This window comes from Haemorhous mexicanus, chromosome 2 (assembly GCF_027477595.1).
Source record: "Haemorhous mexicanus isolate bHaeMex1 chromosome 2, bHaeMex1.pri, whole genome shotgun sequence".
In the NCBI taxonomy this organism is placed as follows: domain Eukaryota; kingdom Metazoa; phylum Chordata; class Aves; order Passeriformes; family Fringillidae; genus Haemorhous; species Haemorhous mexicanus.
In genome coordinates, this window is record NC_082342.1 from 92,526,362 (window position 1) to 92,543,444 (window position 17,083).

Sequence of the window (17,083 nt, forward strand, 5' to 3'; positions counted from 1 at the left end):
GAGAGGGGGCTGCATGCCTTTGCATCCCTGCTCCTCCTGCTGAGATGCTCCGCGTTTGCTCCGCGCCGCAAAGGATGGCACCGCCAGCACCAAAAAGGGCTTTGGGGGCAACCGCGGCAAAGCGAGCGATTCTAAGCTGCCGCTGCATCTCCTTCTCAATTCTAAGCTGCCGCTGCATCTCCTTCTCAATCTGCCTTTTTTGGGGACTTCACATCCTGAAGCTGCCTGTAGTACCGATTTCTGTGAAGTGCCACTAGGTGGCCCGAGATTGAACCTCTGCAGGCAACAGCTTTCAGTGGGATGTGCGTGTGTGGGGGGCAGGAATTTGGGAATTATCCTTGGGCGGTGCGCACCACCCTCATCGCTTCTGGGATTTTTAGATCTTGGTTTCAGATGCTGGAGGAGGGAAAGGGGCATCCCAGCAAACCCTCTGAAATGAGAACGAGCTCATTCTTATTTCTCACGTGAAATGAAACACAAAGTTTTCTCTTGAGAATTGGGACTGGTGATAGCCTGGAGCCTAGTAGTACTCCCCGGAATACCAGCCCCGCCGCCGCCCCAAATAAAAATGTGTATTGTTTTTCTCTTTTAAACTTTTTCAAAGGCAATTGTTACCATCATCAGGGGCTTATTTTGACACAGGTTAGCTTTGAGGAGTCACCATGGATGAGACATACGGGAGGAGAAAAGGGCTTTCTCATGCCTGGCAGATGACAAGGGTGATCCACAGGCATCAGTTTTATACCTGTCACCCTCCCAACCTCTTTCTCAGAGGTGCCCTGAAGTAATTGATTACTCCCCATTTCTCACTTGTCTCCATACCACACCTCTGTTTTCTGCCCATTCTTGCTCACTCTCTTTCCAGGGTGCTCTGTGTCCCTCTGCCTCACTGGTACCTATCTGGGCACCAGACCTGTGGTTTGGCAGACACCCCCTGCAGCGGTGGAGGGACATCTCCCACCTGCCTCCCACCCGGAGCTGCCCCAGACCCCTGGGGCGGTGTGAGAGGATGCTGCGGGCAAGAGCCGGGAGGAGCAGGGAAGGTGGGATGCATGGCCCAGCACTGCCTGGAAAACCTCGCCCTGCTCCCTGGGGAGGCCAGGGCTGAGTTTGTCACGGTGTCAACACCTCAAAGGCAAGGAGGAGGGGGAAAGAGGAGATAGAGACAGTGTTGAGCAAGAAGGTGCAAGTGGGTGCCATCAGTCGGTTGTTTGAACTATAAACAACTGCAGAGATGCTGAGAGCTGTAGCTATGCTAAATAGTTGGCCCATCCACCTCCTGTGTTGTTCCCATTCCACCTTCTCTCATCCACAGTCAATAGGGCTCTGGCCAGCGGTGCTTTCCCTGACGTTTTGGATTTGACTGGAAAGCAACGCTATCCTATGACATGCAGGCAGGTGAGCACAGCAACACTGGCAAGTCAGGCATGTGGTCTCACAGACCCTGACAGCAAGTCAAATATATCCCCCTACACCCTTAAGGGCCATAAAAATTCCTCATGTAGGGCCAGAGACAGCAAAGGTGAGCAACACCAAAGTGCTTGCCCAGCTCTTTGGGGGTACAGAGTGGGGAAGTTTCATCTGGCTTCTGCACAGCAGCTACCAGAGCTCCTGCCAACCATTGACAAATTAGAGGCTTGTTTTAAAGTGTAAAAATACATTTATTCTCAACTTTGCTTTTATTGAGAGAAAAGGGATAAAAACCTAACTCATAAGCCGCACCTAAAGCCTCTTCCCCAGTGTTGGCTCTGCCTCAGCCTCCCTCCCTCCCCACAAACATTACCTGCCTTCCCCCCAGAGGGCTCCTCCTGTCTTCCTCATTTTTAGGGTGGAGGCTAATAAGCTCCCCAACCCTGGTAAGTCAGTATTAATTAACCTGCAGATCCCTGCAGGCTTCCAACACCTGCTAACTGAGAGAATGCAGCCAGGCTCTCACGGTGGTGGTTGTTTTTTTTTTTTTTTTTTGCACAGAGCAAGCTTTAGCACCTGGAATAAGGGAAGGTTATAAGCTCTTACTTTGCCGGGTTGGTGTACAGTGACATAAATAAAAAAAGGGGGGGGGGGAAATAATATTTTGTAGGGTCTGTTTTCTTCCCTTTTTTCTCTCTTCTTCTTTTTTTATTATTTTTTTTCCCCTTTTAATTTAGACCAGCAAACTCTTTTGCATAGGAGGGGCATCTGCAAGGAAGCAGCTCTGCTGCATGCCATTACCACCTTTCTGAGGCGGGGGGAGGCACTTTTAGCTGAATTCTGCCTCTCTGCTAATGGGCACCCCTCTCTGCTGGCTGGTGGCTGCCATCTGTGGCAAATGTTGTAGAGCGTGTAGTCAATCACTGTGGGATGCAGTTATGTGGTGCAACAGCTCTCTAGGGACTGATTTAGGGCCACTACAGTAAGGCCAGTTGGAGCTAATTGGATTTTTTTCCCCCCCCCAGCCTGGGTCTCCAGATGTGACAGGGCAGCATAGCTTTATTAACATAACCGTGTTCATCCATGCTCCCTGTTACAGAGAAAGAGATTTCTTTTTTTTTTTTTTCCTCTTGGTGTTGAATCATAGCATAGTGGGGGTTGTTTCCTGCCAGTTCCTGAACAAGAGCCAAGTGGCATTCCTTGCCTGCTGGAATTTTACAACATGCACTGAGCAGAGGTGCCACCCTGCTGAATGCTGGCAATTTTTATTTCAGTGAGCACTTCTTGTTATCTCCACCAATACAGAAGTAATTTTTCAGTGGACTAGGAAAACCAGAAAAAAAAAATCCCTGGAAACATTATTGCATGACCCATTCAGGTGGCTAAATCTTTTACAAACGTCCCCTCACAGCTAAGAGGACACACTGGTAAATAATCTGTGTACAGAAGAATGAAGATGGTGTTTTGCTGGGTCACTCCTGCAAGAGTGTGCAGGCTTCTGCCAGAGAACTGCCACCACCCAGCTCTTCCCTGCCCAGGCTCCATCTTGGTGCCAGCTTTGGTGCTCTCTGGGTCCTCCCCGCAGCCACATCACTATTCCAACCAGATGGAAGCACAGCGCTGTGTCCTGTTGGTGTTTGCCCCAAGAACAGCCAGGCTGTGAGGGAGGAGAAATGAGCCCACCTGGTTGGGAAGATGTTTGATCACTGTAGAGCAGCAGCCCCAGTCCATCTGCCAGCACCACTCACCAGCCACATGTTCTTTATCACAGTGCCTTTCTGGAAGAGATGAGAAACGAAGGCCCAAGGAGAGCTTAGATCACCTGCTGGAGGTCATATTGTAACAAACCCAGCTTTTCTCACAAGTTTTGCCTGTGAGTGTTGTACCAAACTATCAAAAAAATTACTTGTATGCTATATTTGTTTGGATAATCCTGTGCTTTAGATAATGGAAGGTTGGTCCCTTATGCACCATGACCCACTTCTAGGGCACAGGAATGTATTTCAGAAAACAGAAATAATGTTCTGCTGTGGCTGTTGATCCTTTACATTCTGCACTTGTTCCCTGAGGATCTCTACAAGAATAAGAGTTCCATTTTTATCTGTCTTGCAGATCTTTAAGAGAGGCTGAAGGTTCCCTAGCACTGTGCACAATGCAATACAACTCCAGAGCCAGAGTGGAGAACACCCTTCAGATCAGCATGGTAAATCTGCATTTTTCACAGTCCAGGCAAGGGTAGTGGTGACTCCTTCCAATACAAGTAGCTCCAACATGATCCTTAAAAGAATGTTTAAAAGGATACTCTATTCACCTTCAGTCATGGCAAAAACTTTAGGAACTGTGGCTCTGGAGCAAGAAAGACCACATGCAATTCCATCTGCATAAATGTCAGAGGCTTCACTCTCTTGGAGATCCTGGATATACCTGCTCATGTCTGGTCACTCCTTTCTCCTCACTTCACACTTAACCTCTCTTCTTTTTTTTATTTTTACCCCATCTGCCAGCAACAGGGCAAAAATTCTTTTGTATGGAGAGCAGCTGCTACTTCCCTACCACCAACCCATCACCCACAGTGATGGATCTTTTCCATCCTAAATAATTCCATGCTATTTTACAGCTCTTCTTTCACTAGCAACAGAAGGCTAGGAATAGTGGTTCTCCCCACAAACTTCCTACCTGCCCTCCCAGACAGTTTCCCTGTGAAGCATCATCCCTAACATCCTGCACTCGGCTTGCCTAAAGGCTACTGCTCTTTAACTGGAAGACAGGCTTCTGGCATTCCTGGGCAGTGAATTACAGTCATGTTGGCAGCTGCCCTCTGCCCCTGTCTATTGCAATACCTCAAGATGATGCCAGCAGGCTGCATTAGGAGGAGGGTCACCAGCAGGTCGAGGGAGGTGATTATTCCCATTCAGTTCAGCACTGGTAGACAGACACGTGAGAGGTTCTGGATCCAGTTCTTCAGTAGAACACAGACAGGAACTTGCTGCAGCAAGTCAGTGAAGGGCCGTGAAGATGATGAAGGGATGAGACGTTGAGAGAGCTGGGATTGTTCAACCTGGAAAAGAAAAGGCTCAGGGGGATCTGACCCTTGTGTATGAATACTCAGTGGGGTGACTAAAGAAGATGAAGTCAGACTCTAAGTGGTGTCCAGTTAAAGGACAAGAGGCAATTGGCAGAAATGGAAATGCAAGAAATACAATTTCAACATTACCTGCCCCTTGCCCCTCCTCCACTTCTCTACTAAAAGGGTGAGCACCCAGACAGGCTGTGGAGTCTCCATCCTCGGAAACAGTCAAAATCTGACTGTACCCACTCCTAAGCAACATGCACTAGCTGACTCTGCTCTGACCAGGTGTCAGACTAGACAATTCTCTGAGACACCTTCCTCCCAGCCTTAACTGTTCTGTGATCCTATTTGCTGATTCTCATGTCTTGCAGTCAATCCCACTATCCTTATCCTTAACCATCTTGATGAAGTGTTGTCCTTAACCACCTTGATGAAGTGTTGTTTGGCATTCCTGGGTGAAGGAGCAAATTAGCTCTTCTGCAGCAGATACTCAGAGACACCTGACCAGCTGTCAAATGCACAGCTGATATGGGGACTAATATCTTCCACAAGATATTAACTCCAGACAAGTGGATGCATCCCATCTAACTCTGGACATTTGCAGTGTCACCATTTATGTCTGAGTAGTGTACCTAGACTCCTTTGGAGTCAACACAGAGAAACAGGCATTTCTAGAGAGTGACTCATGTGACCTATTTCACATGAAATGAATCATGGCCAAGAGCTGCCCTTCTTTCTTTGCTGACTACTATGAGTGAGGACTGAAGAGGTCAAGTTTGGACTTCTATACTGTAGATATCTTACAACATTTAGGGTGATTCCCACCTCTGATACTTGTGCAGAAGTCTGTTATTGCCTAGAGTAAATTTTTACACACCATAAAATGCAGCCAAATTTGATGAATGTCTCTTTGCCTACAGAGATGACTTAACAAACAGACAACTATAAGGACAGGCAAACCCCAGAGCACTGCAGATTAAAAGTTCATACAAGTGATCCAGAAGATGGAATCCTGGATGGAATCTTATTGTTATATTCCAAGACTGAGTATTTTAGGGGTACAGTCAAGGGCACTTTGAGTAATGGGACTTCAACTAGTACATTGGACCAAAGTCAAGGGCCTAATCCTAAACCTAATCCTACAGATTCCTTGTGTGGCTGGGCTCCTTAGAGCCCAGGGCAGTCTAGAGAACTGTTCACTTAATCAGTCCATGCTATTGTTTCTGGGATGGACAGAAGAAGGCTGTGGACAAGATGGCTTGGTAATGTCTTTGATAATTTTTTGCAATTTTTGCAGATTTCTTCACATACATCCATCAATAGGATCTTACCAGGGCAGATCTTCACCTCATCACATTGCCGATTGAATTTTCTTAGTCATGAACTATCCTTGGCCTGCAATGACAAGCAGCAAGGAGGTAATGTGTGTCCTTGGCAGTGACAGGCACTAGGCTGGGTCAAAGGCTTGAAGGACATGGCAAGAAGACACAACCTGCCTTGTTTTTTCTTTTGAAATATGATGAGGCAACACAGCATAAAACTGTCTTTCCTTTTTGCACTGTCTGGCACACATCTGGACAGCATCTAGACAGAAGACTGATCAGACTTGGCAGAGGTGGTTTGGCTGTGCAGCATGATGCCTCCATGCACGACAGGAAGCCAGACTGCATTAACATGCTTTGGTGGTGCTAAGGGTGCTGGGGTGCCTCAGACAGCCAGTCTAGGAGCTTGACCCTAATGCTGCACCAAGGGCTCTGTGAAAAGGCAGTATGGCTCCAGATTTCATCAGGCACGTGATCTTTGGGCAAGATCCTTAGCCCCAGGATTTTTCAAGGGAAGCCATAGCTTCTAGATGGCTGCATCATTTTAGAATGTTAACATTGTAGAAAAAGAAACTGCCAAGAAAAATAACATGCAAAGTGTGAATGAAAATAGTTAATCTCAAATGACGTACTTCAAATCCCAAATTAATTCCTGGTATAAAAGAACTTGTGACCTCAAATGTCTCAGAACTTTGATAAAGACAATAATGTGGGGTTTTTTTTCTGACATGCTTAGAGATGTCAGACTACTATATAAGATTTAAGTGTTATTAAGTGTAGATATTAGCTGCTGTCCCGTAAAATGCAGTATGCAAACATGCTGGAAACTGCTGTAGGATGCAGGGAAAAGGTTGATATTTAAATATAATTTTACACCTTGACAGTGTAAAATTTCATCATCAAAAAATCATAAAGTGTTTCTGTCTTATGTTATTTAGGTGGTGAGAGGAAAGTGACTAACTATAACAAAATGCTTGAAATAGCTGATGCCAAGGTTAGTGGCCCTTATTTAAAACACATTAATTTCAGTAATTTTGTATTGCCGTTTCAATAGTATGAAAATATGTTTTTTCTTCCAGCTCAGCCCAGTGAACAGCAAGTATTTTAATTTGCTGCATAGGTGTCCATCATGGTGGAGATGCATGATCTCCACCTCTTCTTGCAGTGGTGTGATTCCATGTAGGTCAAGAACAGTCCAGCTCCAGAGGTTTTTACCCCCAGTCTTGTCAAAATTTGTGCGCAAGAGAAAACTATTTTGGTGAACTTACATTAATCCTCAGTGAGCTGACCTTCGGATCCCAACATCAGTGTACAGACAGCTTTTCTTTCCTGGAGGAAATCAAGGACTTGATCAGGCAGGGAGCTGCAGGCAGGGTTTGAGTACATCTGGCAGTGTTCTGGGGAACTCTGAAAAGCCTTTTGCCAAGTACTTAGGATCTGATCTGGGGGAACGCCCTTATTCAGAAGTGCACATTTGCATGCCACCCTACCACCTTTAGTACCTGAGCTGTCTCCGGAACTGGGACTTCCTCCTGTGGTGTATGCCTTCATCTCATCATTTCTCTTATGTATTTACAGCTAGTTCAAATAATAGCTCCAGGATGGGCTCGTGAGAGGAGGGAACAACAATGATCAAAGCAGCAGAAAAAGTTTTCTAAGTACTGTTGGGAAATCATGTGTTGTTTTTCTTTGTTTAAATTTTTCTGCTTTTTCCATTTCTTGGCTAATTGAGGCAAATCGCCTATTCACCACTGCCTAACAACATCCTTGTTTCTGATGATGACTGTGTATAGTAAAAACAGCAGTCTTAAATGGGAGAAGTTGGTCATCAGAGCTTCCAGGCAATTTCAGAAGAGCTATCCTAATTCACAGCAGTTAAATATCTGTCCCTCTGACTTCACTTTGCTACTTAAATGGGTAAATAGTTTCCAAAGCATGCATGACTGCATTGAAAATCTTAAAAACTGGCATTGCATGAAAGAGCATTGCCTGGCTATAAGGGATTCATCACATCAGCCTGAGATGTCTCCAGCACAGGCTTCAGCCTCCAAACTAACCATGACTGCTAAAATACCATTTCTCTGTGACACTTCACTGTTTGTTTCATGATGAGAGGAACCTGAAGGTTCACCCTGGAGGTGCTCACTTCTTCAAATAGACAGGTGAAGCCCACATGTTTTATCTGGAGATAACAGCTCTCTGTAGACCCTCTATATTAAGTGTTTCTGTTATGACCAGAAGACCCTTAAAATGTCCACATTTCAAAAGTTATGACATTGATTAGGAGTTCTTCACTAACAGTTACACCAAGGAACTTTACCAAACTGCTGTATCACAGCAGCCCTGATATTTGGCTACTTAAAACCAGATCACAGAGGGTAAATGTATCATACAGAAGAGCCCCCTGTTAAATTAGCCAGATCTAGAAGTAGACAGAAAATGCCTCTGAAAGCCAAACTGTAGCTAAAATACTTTGCCTTCTATCAAAACCCAGCAATGCCCCATAACATTCAATGTTTTACTGTATTTTGATGACAACATTTTGTTTAAGAAATACCATCTGGAGGATTATCTTGTGTCAATCAGCAGCCCTTTCCATTTCAGCCATTGATTATGACCAGCGGGTGTCTTTTTTTTTTCAAATTATACCCTCTGAGGTGATATCAGCCTAGAAGCTTTGTACCTTGCCTTGGACCTTTCTTTGGTATTTCTATTGACCTGTCAGCAGCAGCCTCATGAGATCTTGGCTTTGTTGTTGGAGGTAACCTGGGAAGTTGCCAATGCCATTTCACCATTTCACTTGTGCCACTTTGCTGTCATGGCCTTCTTGGTGGTGTCACTGCCAGGCATCAGAACTGATTCACTCTTTCTGGGGAGTGTTATTTTTCAGATGATGTAGGCTTAGCCCAGCAAATCCTTTTTCTGGCAGTAGCAGTTGACCATGGAGACGTGTGAAGCCAGGTACAGGGCACCAGGGAAGGGAGCATACGGAACATTTTAAGTTAGCTTCACTGACAAAGCCAGAGTTTCCTGAAATTATGGCCTCTGTGGACCTCTTGCTGCATAAAATGAAAAGGAAACTTAAACCAATTAAGCCTGCGTATTAATTGTGGAAATACTTACGTGGTTCTAAATTTCCTTTAACAGCAGTGGGGTTTTAATTTTTAATTTGAAAGGATAGTTAATTCTCACCCAAGCTTTTTTTCCCCTTTCTTTTGCATTTTCATGCTAATTCACTCTTCATTTTAAAGTTGCTTTCCAAACACAACTCTACTCATTGTAAAATATAACACAAAATGAAAATCCCTTCAACATTCAAATAAAAGTGACTTGGAAACTGAAGAAGAAAGCTTTCAAAGGGCAGACCTCTGTAGCTTTAATGTTTGTTTAAAATACATGCTCTACACTTTAATTTCAACTTCTATAATTTACCTCACTAAGTCACAATTCTCAAAGGTGTATGAATTCACAGGAAGCTTGCACAATGCATGAAGTTCAACATGGGGATACATTTTCAGAACTAAAGACGGCTGTACTCAGACCAGGAGAACTGCAGGAATTTCTGCTGTCACAGATTTCTTGCAGAAGTCCACTGTTTGTGGAAGTGCATTAACTTCATTCTGGGGATACGATGACTTCTTTACCAGCTCAGGCCATGTTAAAAGTTGGTTATTACCAGATATGTAAACTTTTTTGGATCAGCTTGCTCTGCATCAGATGCAGACACATAACATCATCCACTCAGCCCAAGTATAGAGAAATATTTCTGCGTTAGATTTATGCCTTTTTTATCAAGTTTCAGCTGACTTCAGTATCTTCTCTGTTAGATGTTCTGTGACAAAATGACTCCCTCAGAATTTTTTGAACACATTTGAATTGACAGAATAAGTTCATAAAGGTTCAGTGATTTGTATCACGTCGTCATGGCATTTCTGACTCATTATATGGAACATCAAGACTATGTTCAGGGTGATGCCAAAACAAGGCCCAAGTTCTTGAAAAGTGATCCCCACTGATCTGCTCACAAGCCTGGCAGGCTTGAAGACTCAACTTGAACTCTGATAATATAAGCTCAAGGGCTCTGAAAGAATACAACTACCTCCACACTCACTGCCTTTCTGCTTTCACCACACTGTGACACAACAGAGTTGGATAAAACAAAATAAAATCTGAAAACAGGTGTTATTTCCAACAATTATCTGTTTGATGACATGGCTCTTGTAAGGATGACGCAGTGACAGGAGCCAAAGAGCAGAAGGAAAAGCACAGGATACGTGCCCATGTGCTATGTGGGGAGGGCCTGGGAGATCCTTGCACAAGCACTGCCTGTAAATGCCTGCATAGCCACAGCCACTACTGTGTTGGCAAAGCAGCTTTTCTTATTCCAGGGCACAAATGTGGCATAAGCAGGTTGTCTCTCTCCTGAAGACAGATCCCAGAAACTCTGGGTGAGCATCCCCAGGTGCCCTTTTGTGAGATAAAGCGCATCAAGACAAATGTGAGGAGAGACAATACTCCCTGAGGAGTTCTGACTCAGATGTGGAGGAAAAGAGTTTGCTCACAGCCACTACAGATATGGCTCAGGGCCTGTATAAGAGGTGAAATAAGTGTCACACTTGGGTCATGGGAAGATAGCTACAAGCCAGCTTAGCTACAAGCAGAGATAGCCTGTGACAGCCAGTCACACTCAGTAATTGCATGCTTTGTGTGACAGATAGCAGACCCAGAAACAGCGAGCTTGTTAAAACCCTAGAGCATGGGCAGTGTACAAAAATATACATGGGATCTTCTCAATTAGCCCAAGCATGCAACAGTATTTTTTATGCCAGGTTTTTGCATCGTTGCCTGGTTTAAGTCTAGCTGCAGGACTGACAACTGTCCGATATGAAGTACAAGATTCTGGACTGTACTGTGAGTTCAGTCTGGGTAGATCAGTTAGGGATATGGAGTCAGCAAAAGTCTGTGGCAACATGAAATCAGCCTTCCTGTGCAGAAGCAGTCTCCTCGCAGAGGCTATGGCTCCATGGATGCAAATCCTGTGTGGGCATGTTCAGAGTCAGATTCTAAATGCCCCAGCTAGGTGATGCAAATTTCTGAACTTCACTCTGCTGGTTTAGATTTGTTCACAGATTTCTCTGGAAGCATGTTGTCCCAGCAAACTTCATACCATTTCAGCCATCAGCTTCTCATGTCCTGAGACTCTAGATGGACCGGGTACCATCTTTCTTCATCACAACCAGCATAAACAAATGACATAAAAATTGTATTATGTTATTTTCATATGTTCATTTGTGATCGGGATTAAGTTAGAACTGCTGGCTGCTCCAGTACTGCAAAAGTGTGATATTAATTATTATAGGACTAAGGTTAACTTTTCCTCTTAGGCTATGCTGCAGTGCCATTTGAGGTAGCTCTTCCCAAAATTACTTTCAGGATATGGTTTTGTGGTACCTAGACCTCTGTGCAATAACTCGAGAAATTCCCACTCTCACATAACTGCCCACCACTCATTTAAAGCAGGGTGTTAATGGGAGGTAAAGCCGAACTTGCAAAAAAATAAAGACAGTGTATTCTTTTTTGCTAAGATCAGCCTAGCTACCAAACCACAATACAGGGAAGCCATACCAGCACAGCTGAAAAAACAGCACAGATGTGGAGCCTGGCAGGGGATGGAGAAAGGTGGGCACCTCCAAAGTGCTGACAGTGCTGACTGTACTGTGCCTTCCCGCATGGTACCGAGCAGCTGTGGAGAGGGCTCTGACTCACTTTGCCACTCTTCCTGCACTAGCGGGACTGCTATATTTAGACAGCCCCTGTGTTTCAGGAGTCCTTTCAATCCAGTCCCCAAAATGCTAACAGACAAAGCCAGCCAGAGTGTGGGCAGTGATGGCCTCAAAGACTACAGCCAGTGGAAAGCTGCTCCTTTTTGGCCCTGTGCAACTTAAGTCACCTACATCATCATCTACATGTGCGTCCCCAAGCTTGGGTCCAGCTACATGCCTAAGCCTTGGCTGTGTGCTGGAATGAGGGAAACCCATCCATGTGGGAGGCAGTGCAGTATCCTGAGGAGAGGGAAGCAGCAGGAAGTCACCAGCAGCAGTGTGTGTGCAACTGGGCAAGCAGAGCTGCAGGAACATGTCCAGCCCATATGGCATTATTAAGACGTAGCATGAGAAAACCTGGGTGTGCCGGCAGTGATCACACAGAGCAGCTCTCACACGGAGGTGTGACATCAGGGTGGTGGAAACAGCAGAGGAGGAGAGGAGCCTAAGCTGGAGGGAGGCTGATTGTGTGGCATCCTTTTGTAACTGATCTACTCCCAGTATGTGTTGTAATAAATAGCATGAGGAGAACAGTCTCCCAGCCTCCTTCTGCTCCGTTTGCAGCAGGAGAGCTGGACTATGCAAAGCCTCACTCAGCCTCACTCACTAGCCTGTCCTCTGTTACTTATCACCCTAGCTTGAGCCACCCTCAGGGATTTTTTCAGCCAAGGAGAGAACGATTTCCCCACAGTATGATGGGGCACATGTCTAACACTTTACACTATAAAGGAGGTCAAAATCACTCCCATTTTCCACATAGAGAACGGGAGTGGAAGCAGGAAATTAGATGCCCCAAGGCTATAGGATGAATCAGTAGTAGGACAAAATGAAAATTCAGAACTTCCTGTCTCTTTACTCATCTCCTTGAATACTGTTGATGATTAAGCTCATAAAAAGTTAATGCAGTTGATGACCTCTGCATCTCTGGTCAGTGATTAGGGCCCTGGCATATTAAAAGTGGAAAATTATAGAACAAAGACAATTTCAAAGAACTTAAATAAATAGAAGGCAAGGAATTTCTTTTGTGGCTACAGCATAAATGTTGGGTTCCCATCATTCCCACAGTGTCTCTTCCAGTAAGGAAGGAAGTTTCTCTAGTTTTACCCCTATGGGTCCACTGAGAGTTGAAATTGGCTTAAACCACAGCCACAACCAAGAGGCAATGCTATGGTTACACTTCCTGCCCTCCACTTAGTTTCTGACCCCTCTGTTTCCCTTCTGTTAACACAACAGCTCAAGGAGACACGTGATGAACCAGCCCAGGGAATTGATCAATAGTAACATTAGAAGTTATTTTCCTTTTGTGGGCTAGCTTTGCTATGAGTCCTGGCTCACTACACAGCTGTAGCAATGCTCATACCCACACAAGAGATGAGTGTCATTCAATAGGAAAAAATGGCCAGAGAAAGGGGGGCTCAGCACCCCTCTTTCAGGGATGCTGAAACTGCTGGGGGAGCTACAACTCCTGTGTTCCCTTCACTGCTATGACCACTTTGAGCAGGAATGGGTGCAACTGTCTCTGAGGGTGATGGAAAGCAGCACATAGGCCCCAGCCTTCTCCTGCTTTGCTCCCCAATGGATGGAATGGATTCAGATTTCTTGATGCTTCTACTGAAGTTTGTCATTAGAAACACCGTATGTGCTCTGTGGGGTGACAATCCACAGGGGTGAAAATGCCTTTCCTTGCATTTAGTTGTCATTATGATTTCTGATGCCTGTCTCACTCCATCTCATTTCAGGATTGCTGGTTTCACTATGAGGAAGAGTTAAAACAGACTGCTCATCTTCTTTCCAGTGGTTTTAAGTTTGGTCTTTCAACCTTTGGACTTTCAAACTGGGTAAGAACACTGAGCTGGTGAAGAGCATGATGAACATGTGAACTGAGTGGTTTTGGCTGCAACTGAAGAGGCTTCTTCCTCAAAAAAGCAAGCCTTTCATCCCTCCACTTGAGTAGGAAGGAAAAGGAAGGTGAGGCGTCGTGGTGCTTCGCTCTGGGAACTAGCAGGAAGCTCTCTTGTGGCATTTACTGCTTTATGAAAACTTTTTTTCATAAAGCATTTTTTCCCTAAAGTTAGAGGATGCCTTACTTTTCAAGAATTCACAATCTTGTTGCTAGCACTTTAGCAGTCTTTAGTATAATACTAAAACACCTCAAAGAACTTAACTCACTGTAATGAAACAAAAACTTAAAGCAGAGAGGGGACGCTGTGGTGGAGCCACATCACAGGTCTGGTGAAATTGGTAAAAATATGAATGGTAAAAATGTGTTTACAGGCTCAGATCCTCATCTCTAAAATCCTGGGCTGTACTTTGCAGAGGCACAAGGAAGTTGTTACATCCTGGGCTTGGAAAACTCATAGTTCAGAGTTTGGGCTTGAAAATCTTTCAGCATTCAGAAATACACATCAACAGTCTCTGAGGTAGTATTAACAATACAGAAGAGGATTCTGGAGTTATAATAGACATATGCCACAGGAATGTCATATTCATACTCATCAGTGAAGAAAGGAAGGATCACGAGTGGATTAGAAATGAGGACATCACTATGATGCTGCATGGGAAACCCAGCATGAGCATGAGATGGAAATCCGTTTACCCATATTAAAAAGGAAGGCATTAGAAGCAGAAATGATTCAATGAAGGGTAAATATGGAATGAGTTCAATTCATGATATCACTAAAAAGACCAAAACTTGCTAGCTGGCAAAAACCAAGGAGAAAACACAGCAGAAGTCTAAAAAATGAACATAATGAAGAAAAAATTAATAGGAAATGATTGGTGTCTCTTCCAAAACAAGAACCATCAGGATTTTCTTTGCTCAGTCTAGCAAAAGGTGGTCTCCACACAACATGCTAGCTCAGCTTTGGAACTCCCTGCCAGAGGACACTATAAGAGCCACAAGCATGTATGAAACCACAAAGTAAATAGCTAATCTAATGGAAGGAAAACATAATAAAAAAATATGAAATGCAGTGACACCAATGCTGCTAAAGAACTCCCTGAGCTGTAGAGAGTTGGTAAGATAAGCCAGGGAAGTATTACTGGATGGTTAAAGTATCCCATTGATCTTCTCTCAGCGTTTACTGCTGGCTGCATCTGGAGATGGACGCACGGACAGACGACAATGGATCTGACCTACCAAGGCTTCCCTTACACATAAAAAGGCTGAGTTAAATAATCCATGTAATGCAAACCAGGGCAATGATAATAAATCTTTGTGGAAATCCACTTTTCAAAACCTACTGCACCTCCAGACTTGACCTTATCCCTGCGCATGCACTCAGGCAGACACAGCATCGAATCCATTTGAAATTATTTGCCTTTTCCCAACTATAGGTTCCTGTACAGAGAACAAAGTTTCCTGGTCTAGGCTGGAGTTTCCTTTCTTTGTATCTACACTTAAAGTGAAAATGAAGTATGCCATTAAACTGTTATGGTAATTTATCCTTACACTTTCTGCTCAACAGGTTTGCTTTGTTTCAAAAGTATGTTTCTGTGATACTTATAGCTATGTATATGTAATTTTGTGGTTAAATTAGAAGAGAGAGGAAAACCCTGGTTCCCACAGGAAACATAACTCGACCTCTTGCAAGCAGGTAACATTTTTGCCATATCAGTGTGATAAAGAACTTCAATGAGAAACAAATCCTGCCAAGGTTTACACCTGTGTGCAACTACCTGATGTGTCTTGCTCGAGTGAGGTTAATGAGATTTTTCCACGATTCAAATTCTGCTAGAGGAATCTTCTGGGCGGGAAGGGGGCCTGAGACAGCTCTGTCAGTAAACGATGTATTTAAATAGGAGAGATGGATCTGGTTCTGTGGGCCAGGATTTGGGTCTCCTTCTGCAGAAATCTCTTCACGAGACACTAATGTTTTTCCTGTGGGCCTGGGGTCTCGGGGCAGGGGGAAATGTGACATTTTGCTGGTCATCTCAGCGGGGATGGGAAGAGAAAATATCCCCACCGCACGGTGAATACCAGCCGTGACAGACCCACCCTGTCCACGCTGCCCCGCAGAGGCGCGCCGGGGGCTGCGGGCCGGTCCTTGTCCCGGGCGCGGGCAGCGGCAGCGTGGGCTGGTCACGGCAGCCGGAGATGGGGCGGCCGCACGGCCCTGCCGCGGTCACGCGTGGGGCTCCCGCCGGCGGGGCCCAGCGCCGGGGGCGGCGGGGAAGGGCCGCCCTGGGTCGCCCCCTCGCCGTGGGGCTATTGTTGGGCGGCGGGGCGGGCAAGCTGCGCGGCCGGTTCTCTCCCCGCCCGCGCTCGCTGGCTCCCTCCCTCTCTCTTTCTCTCTCCCCGCGAGTTTACCCAGCAGTGCTCTGGTGCGGGCGCGTTTCCGCCGGTTTTTCCTGTTGGAGAAGGGAAGGGGGAGCTGTTCTCTCTCTCTCTCCGCGCTCGCAGTATATTTTTTCTCCTCCTCCTTCTCCTCCTCCTCCTCCTCCTCCCCAGCTATCTTTGTCTGGCTCGCAGCACCCCGCTCCAGCCCCGCGCCCCTGCCCCGCCGCCGCCGGGACGCGCAGCCTCTGCCCGCCGGTGCCCGGCGCCGTTTGATGCGAGGGCAGCGCCGCGGGAAGGGCTCGGAGGCGGCGGGGGCTCCGCCGCGGCGCTGGGCGTGAGCCGCCCCCCCCATGCGAGAGCGGGGCCGCGGCTGCCACTGCCGGCTCCCGGCGTGAGCGCCGCCGGCCGGGCCGAGCCGTGCCGTGCCATGCCCGGGTGCGGGGCGCATCGTGAGGCTGCCAGAGGCTGCCGGCACCGGCGCCGCTCCTGCCGCCGCCGCGGCGACATGGTGTGAGCCCGCTGCCGCTGGGGACGCGCGGGCAGCCACCGACTCACCCGCTCACCCACCGACCGGCCGGCCGGGATCCTCGGGGGGATCCAGCCCCGCACTGCAGCGCGGGGAGAGGGACGGACGGACAAACCGCAGCACCCCTTCTCCTTCTTCCTTCCCTTCCTTCACCTCCCTTTCCCTCCTCCTCTTCCCACCATCCATCTATCTATCCATCATCCCCCCCGCCAACCCCTCCCAATGCTGAAGAGTTTCAACCCGGCGGGGCTGGAGTGAAGAAGGGAAGGGCGGAAGGGAGGAGAGGAGCGGAGCTCCGCGCAATTCACAGCTGCTCCAGGGAGCGGGGAGCGGCCTCGCTATTATTTAACAGAGAAGAAAAAATATTTAAAGGAAAAAAAAAGAAGAGACGGGAAAATGGCGAACGATTCTCCTGCAAAAAGTCTGGTGGATATCGACCTTTCCTCCCTGCGGGTGAGTGCCGGTGCCGGGGGCCGGGGCGGGGGCCCCCCGGGGCCGGCGCGCCCCTTGCCGGGACTGCGGGGCCGGTGGGGTGAGAGCGGCCGGGCCCGGGCCCGGTGCCGGGGCGCGGGGGGCCGCGGCCGCATGGGGGGAGCCCTCCCGCGGGGGCGGGCGGGGGGACCGCGGCCCTGGGCTGCTTTTCCTTTGTTTGCA

General features: G+C 46.9%; 1 protein-coding gene and 1 long non-coding RNA gene across 11 annotated transcripts in view; one reads left to right on the top strand and one right to left on the bottom strand.

Annotated features, from left to right (window-relative positions):
- Nucleotides 1-1,656: 1,656 nt before the first annotated feature.
- On the bottom strand, nt 1,657-16,593 carry LOC132323827 (uncharacterized). The gene is made up of 5 exons (XR_009485439.1): nt 16,459-16,593; nt 7,071-7,131; nt 5,812-5,875; nt 4,251-4,468; nt 1,657-3,188 (listed from the first exon to the last, which is right to left on the bottom strand). It is a non-coding gene; the product is annotated as an uncharacterized LOC132323827 (long non-coding RNA).
- Nucleotides 15,992-17,083, top strand: part of MAP4K4 (mitogen-activated protein kinase kinase kinase kinase 4) — a 165,313-nt gene continuing 164,221 nt past the window's right edge. For 2 of the 10 annotated variants that reach the window (XM_059839533.1, XM_059839538.1), the window contains exon 1: nt 15,993-16,882. In XM_059839533.1, the coding sequence (XP_059695516.1) occupies nt 16,826-16,882 (57 nt within the window). In that variant the 5' untranslated portion in view covers nt 15,993-16,825. Of the gene's footprint in view, nt 16,883-17,083 lie in introns of all 10 variants that reach the window. The other 8 variants (XM_059839541.1, XM_059839536.1, XM_059839539.1 and 5 more) reach the window with 7 other exon arrangements.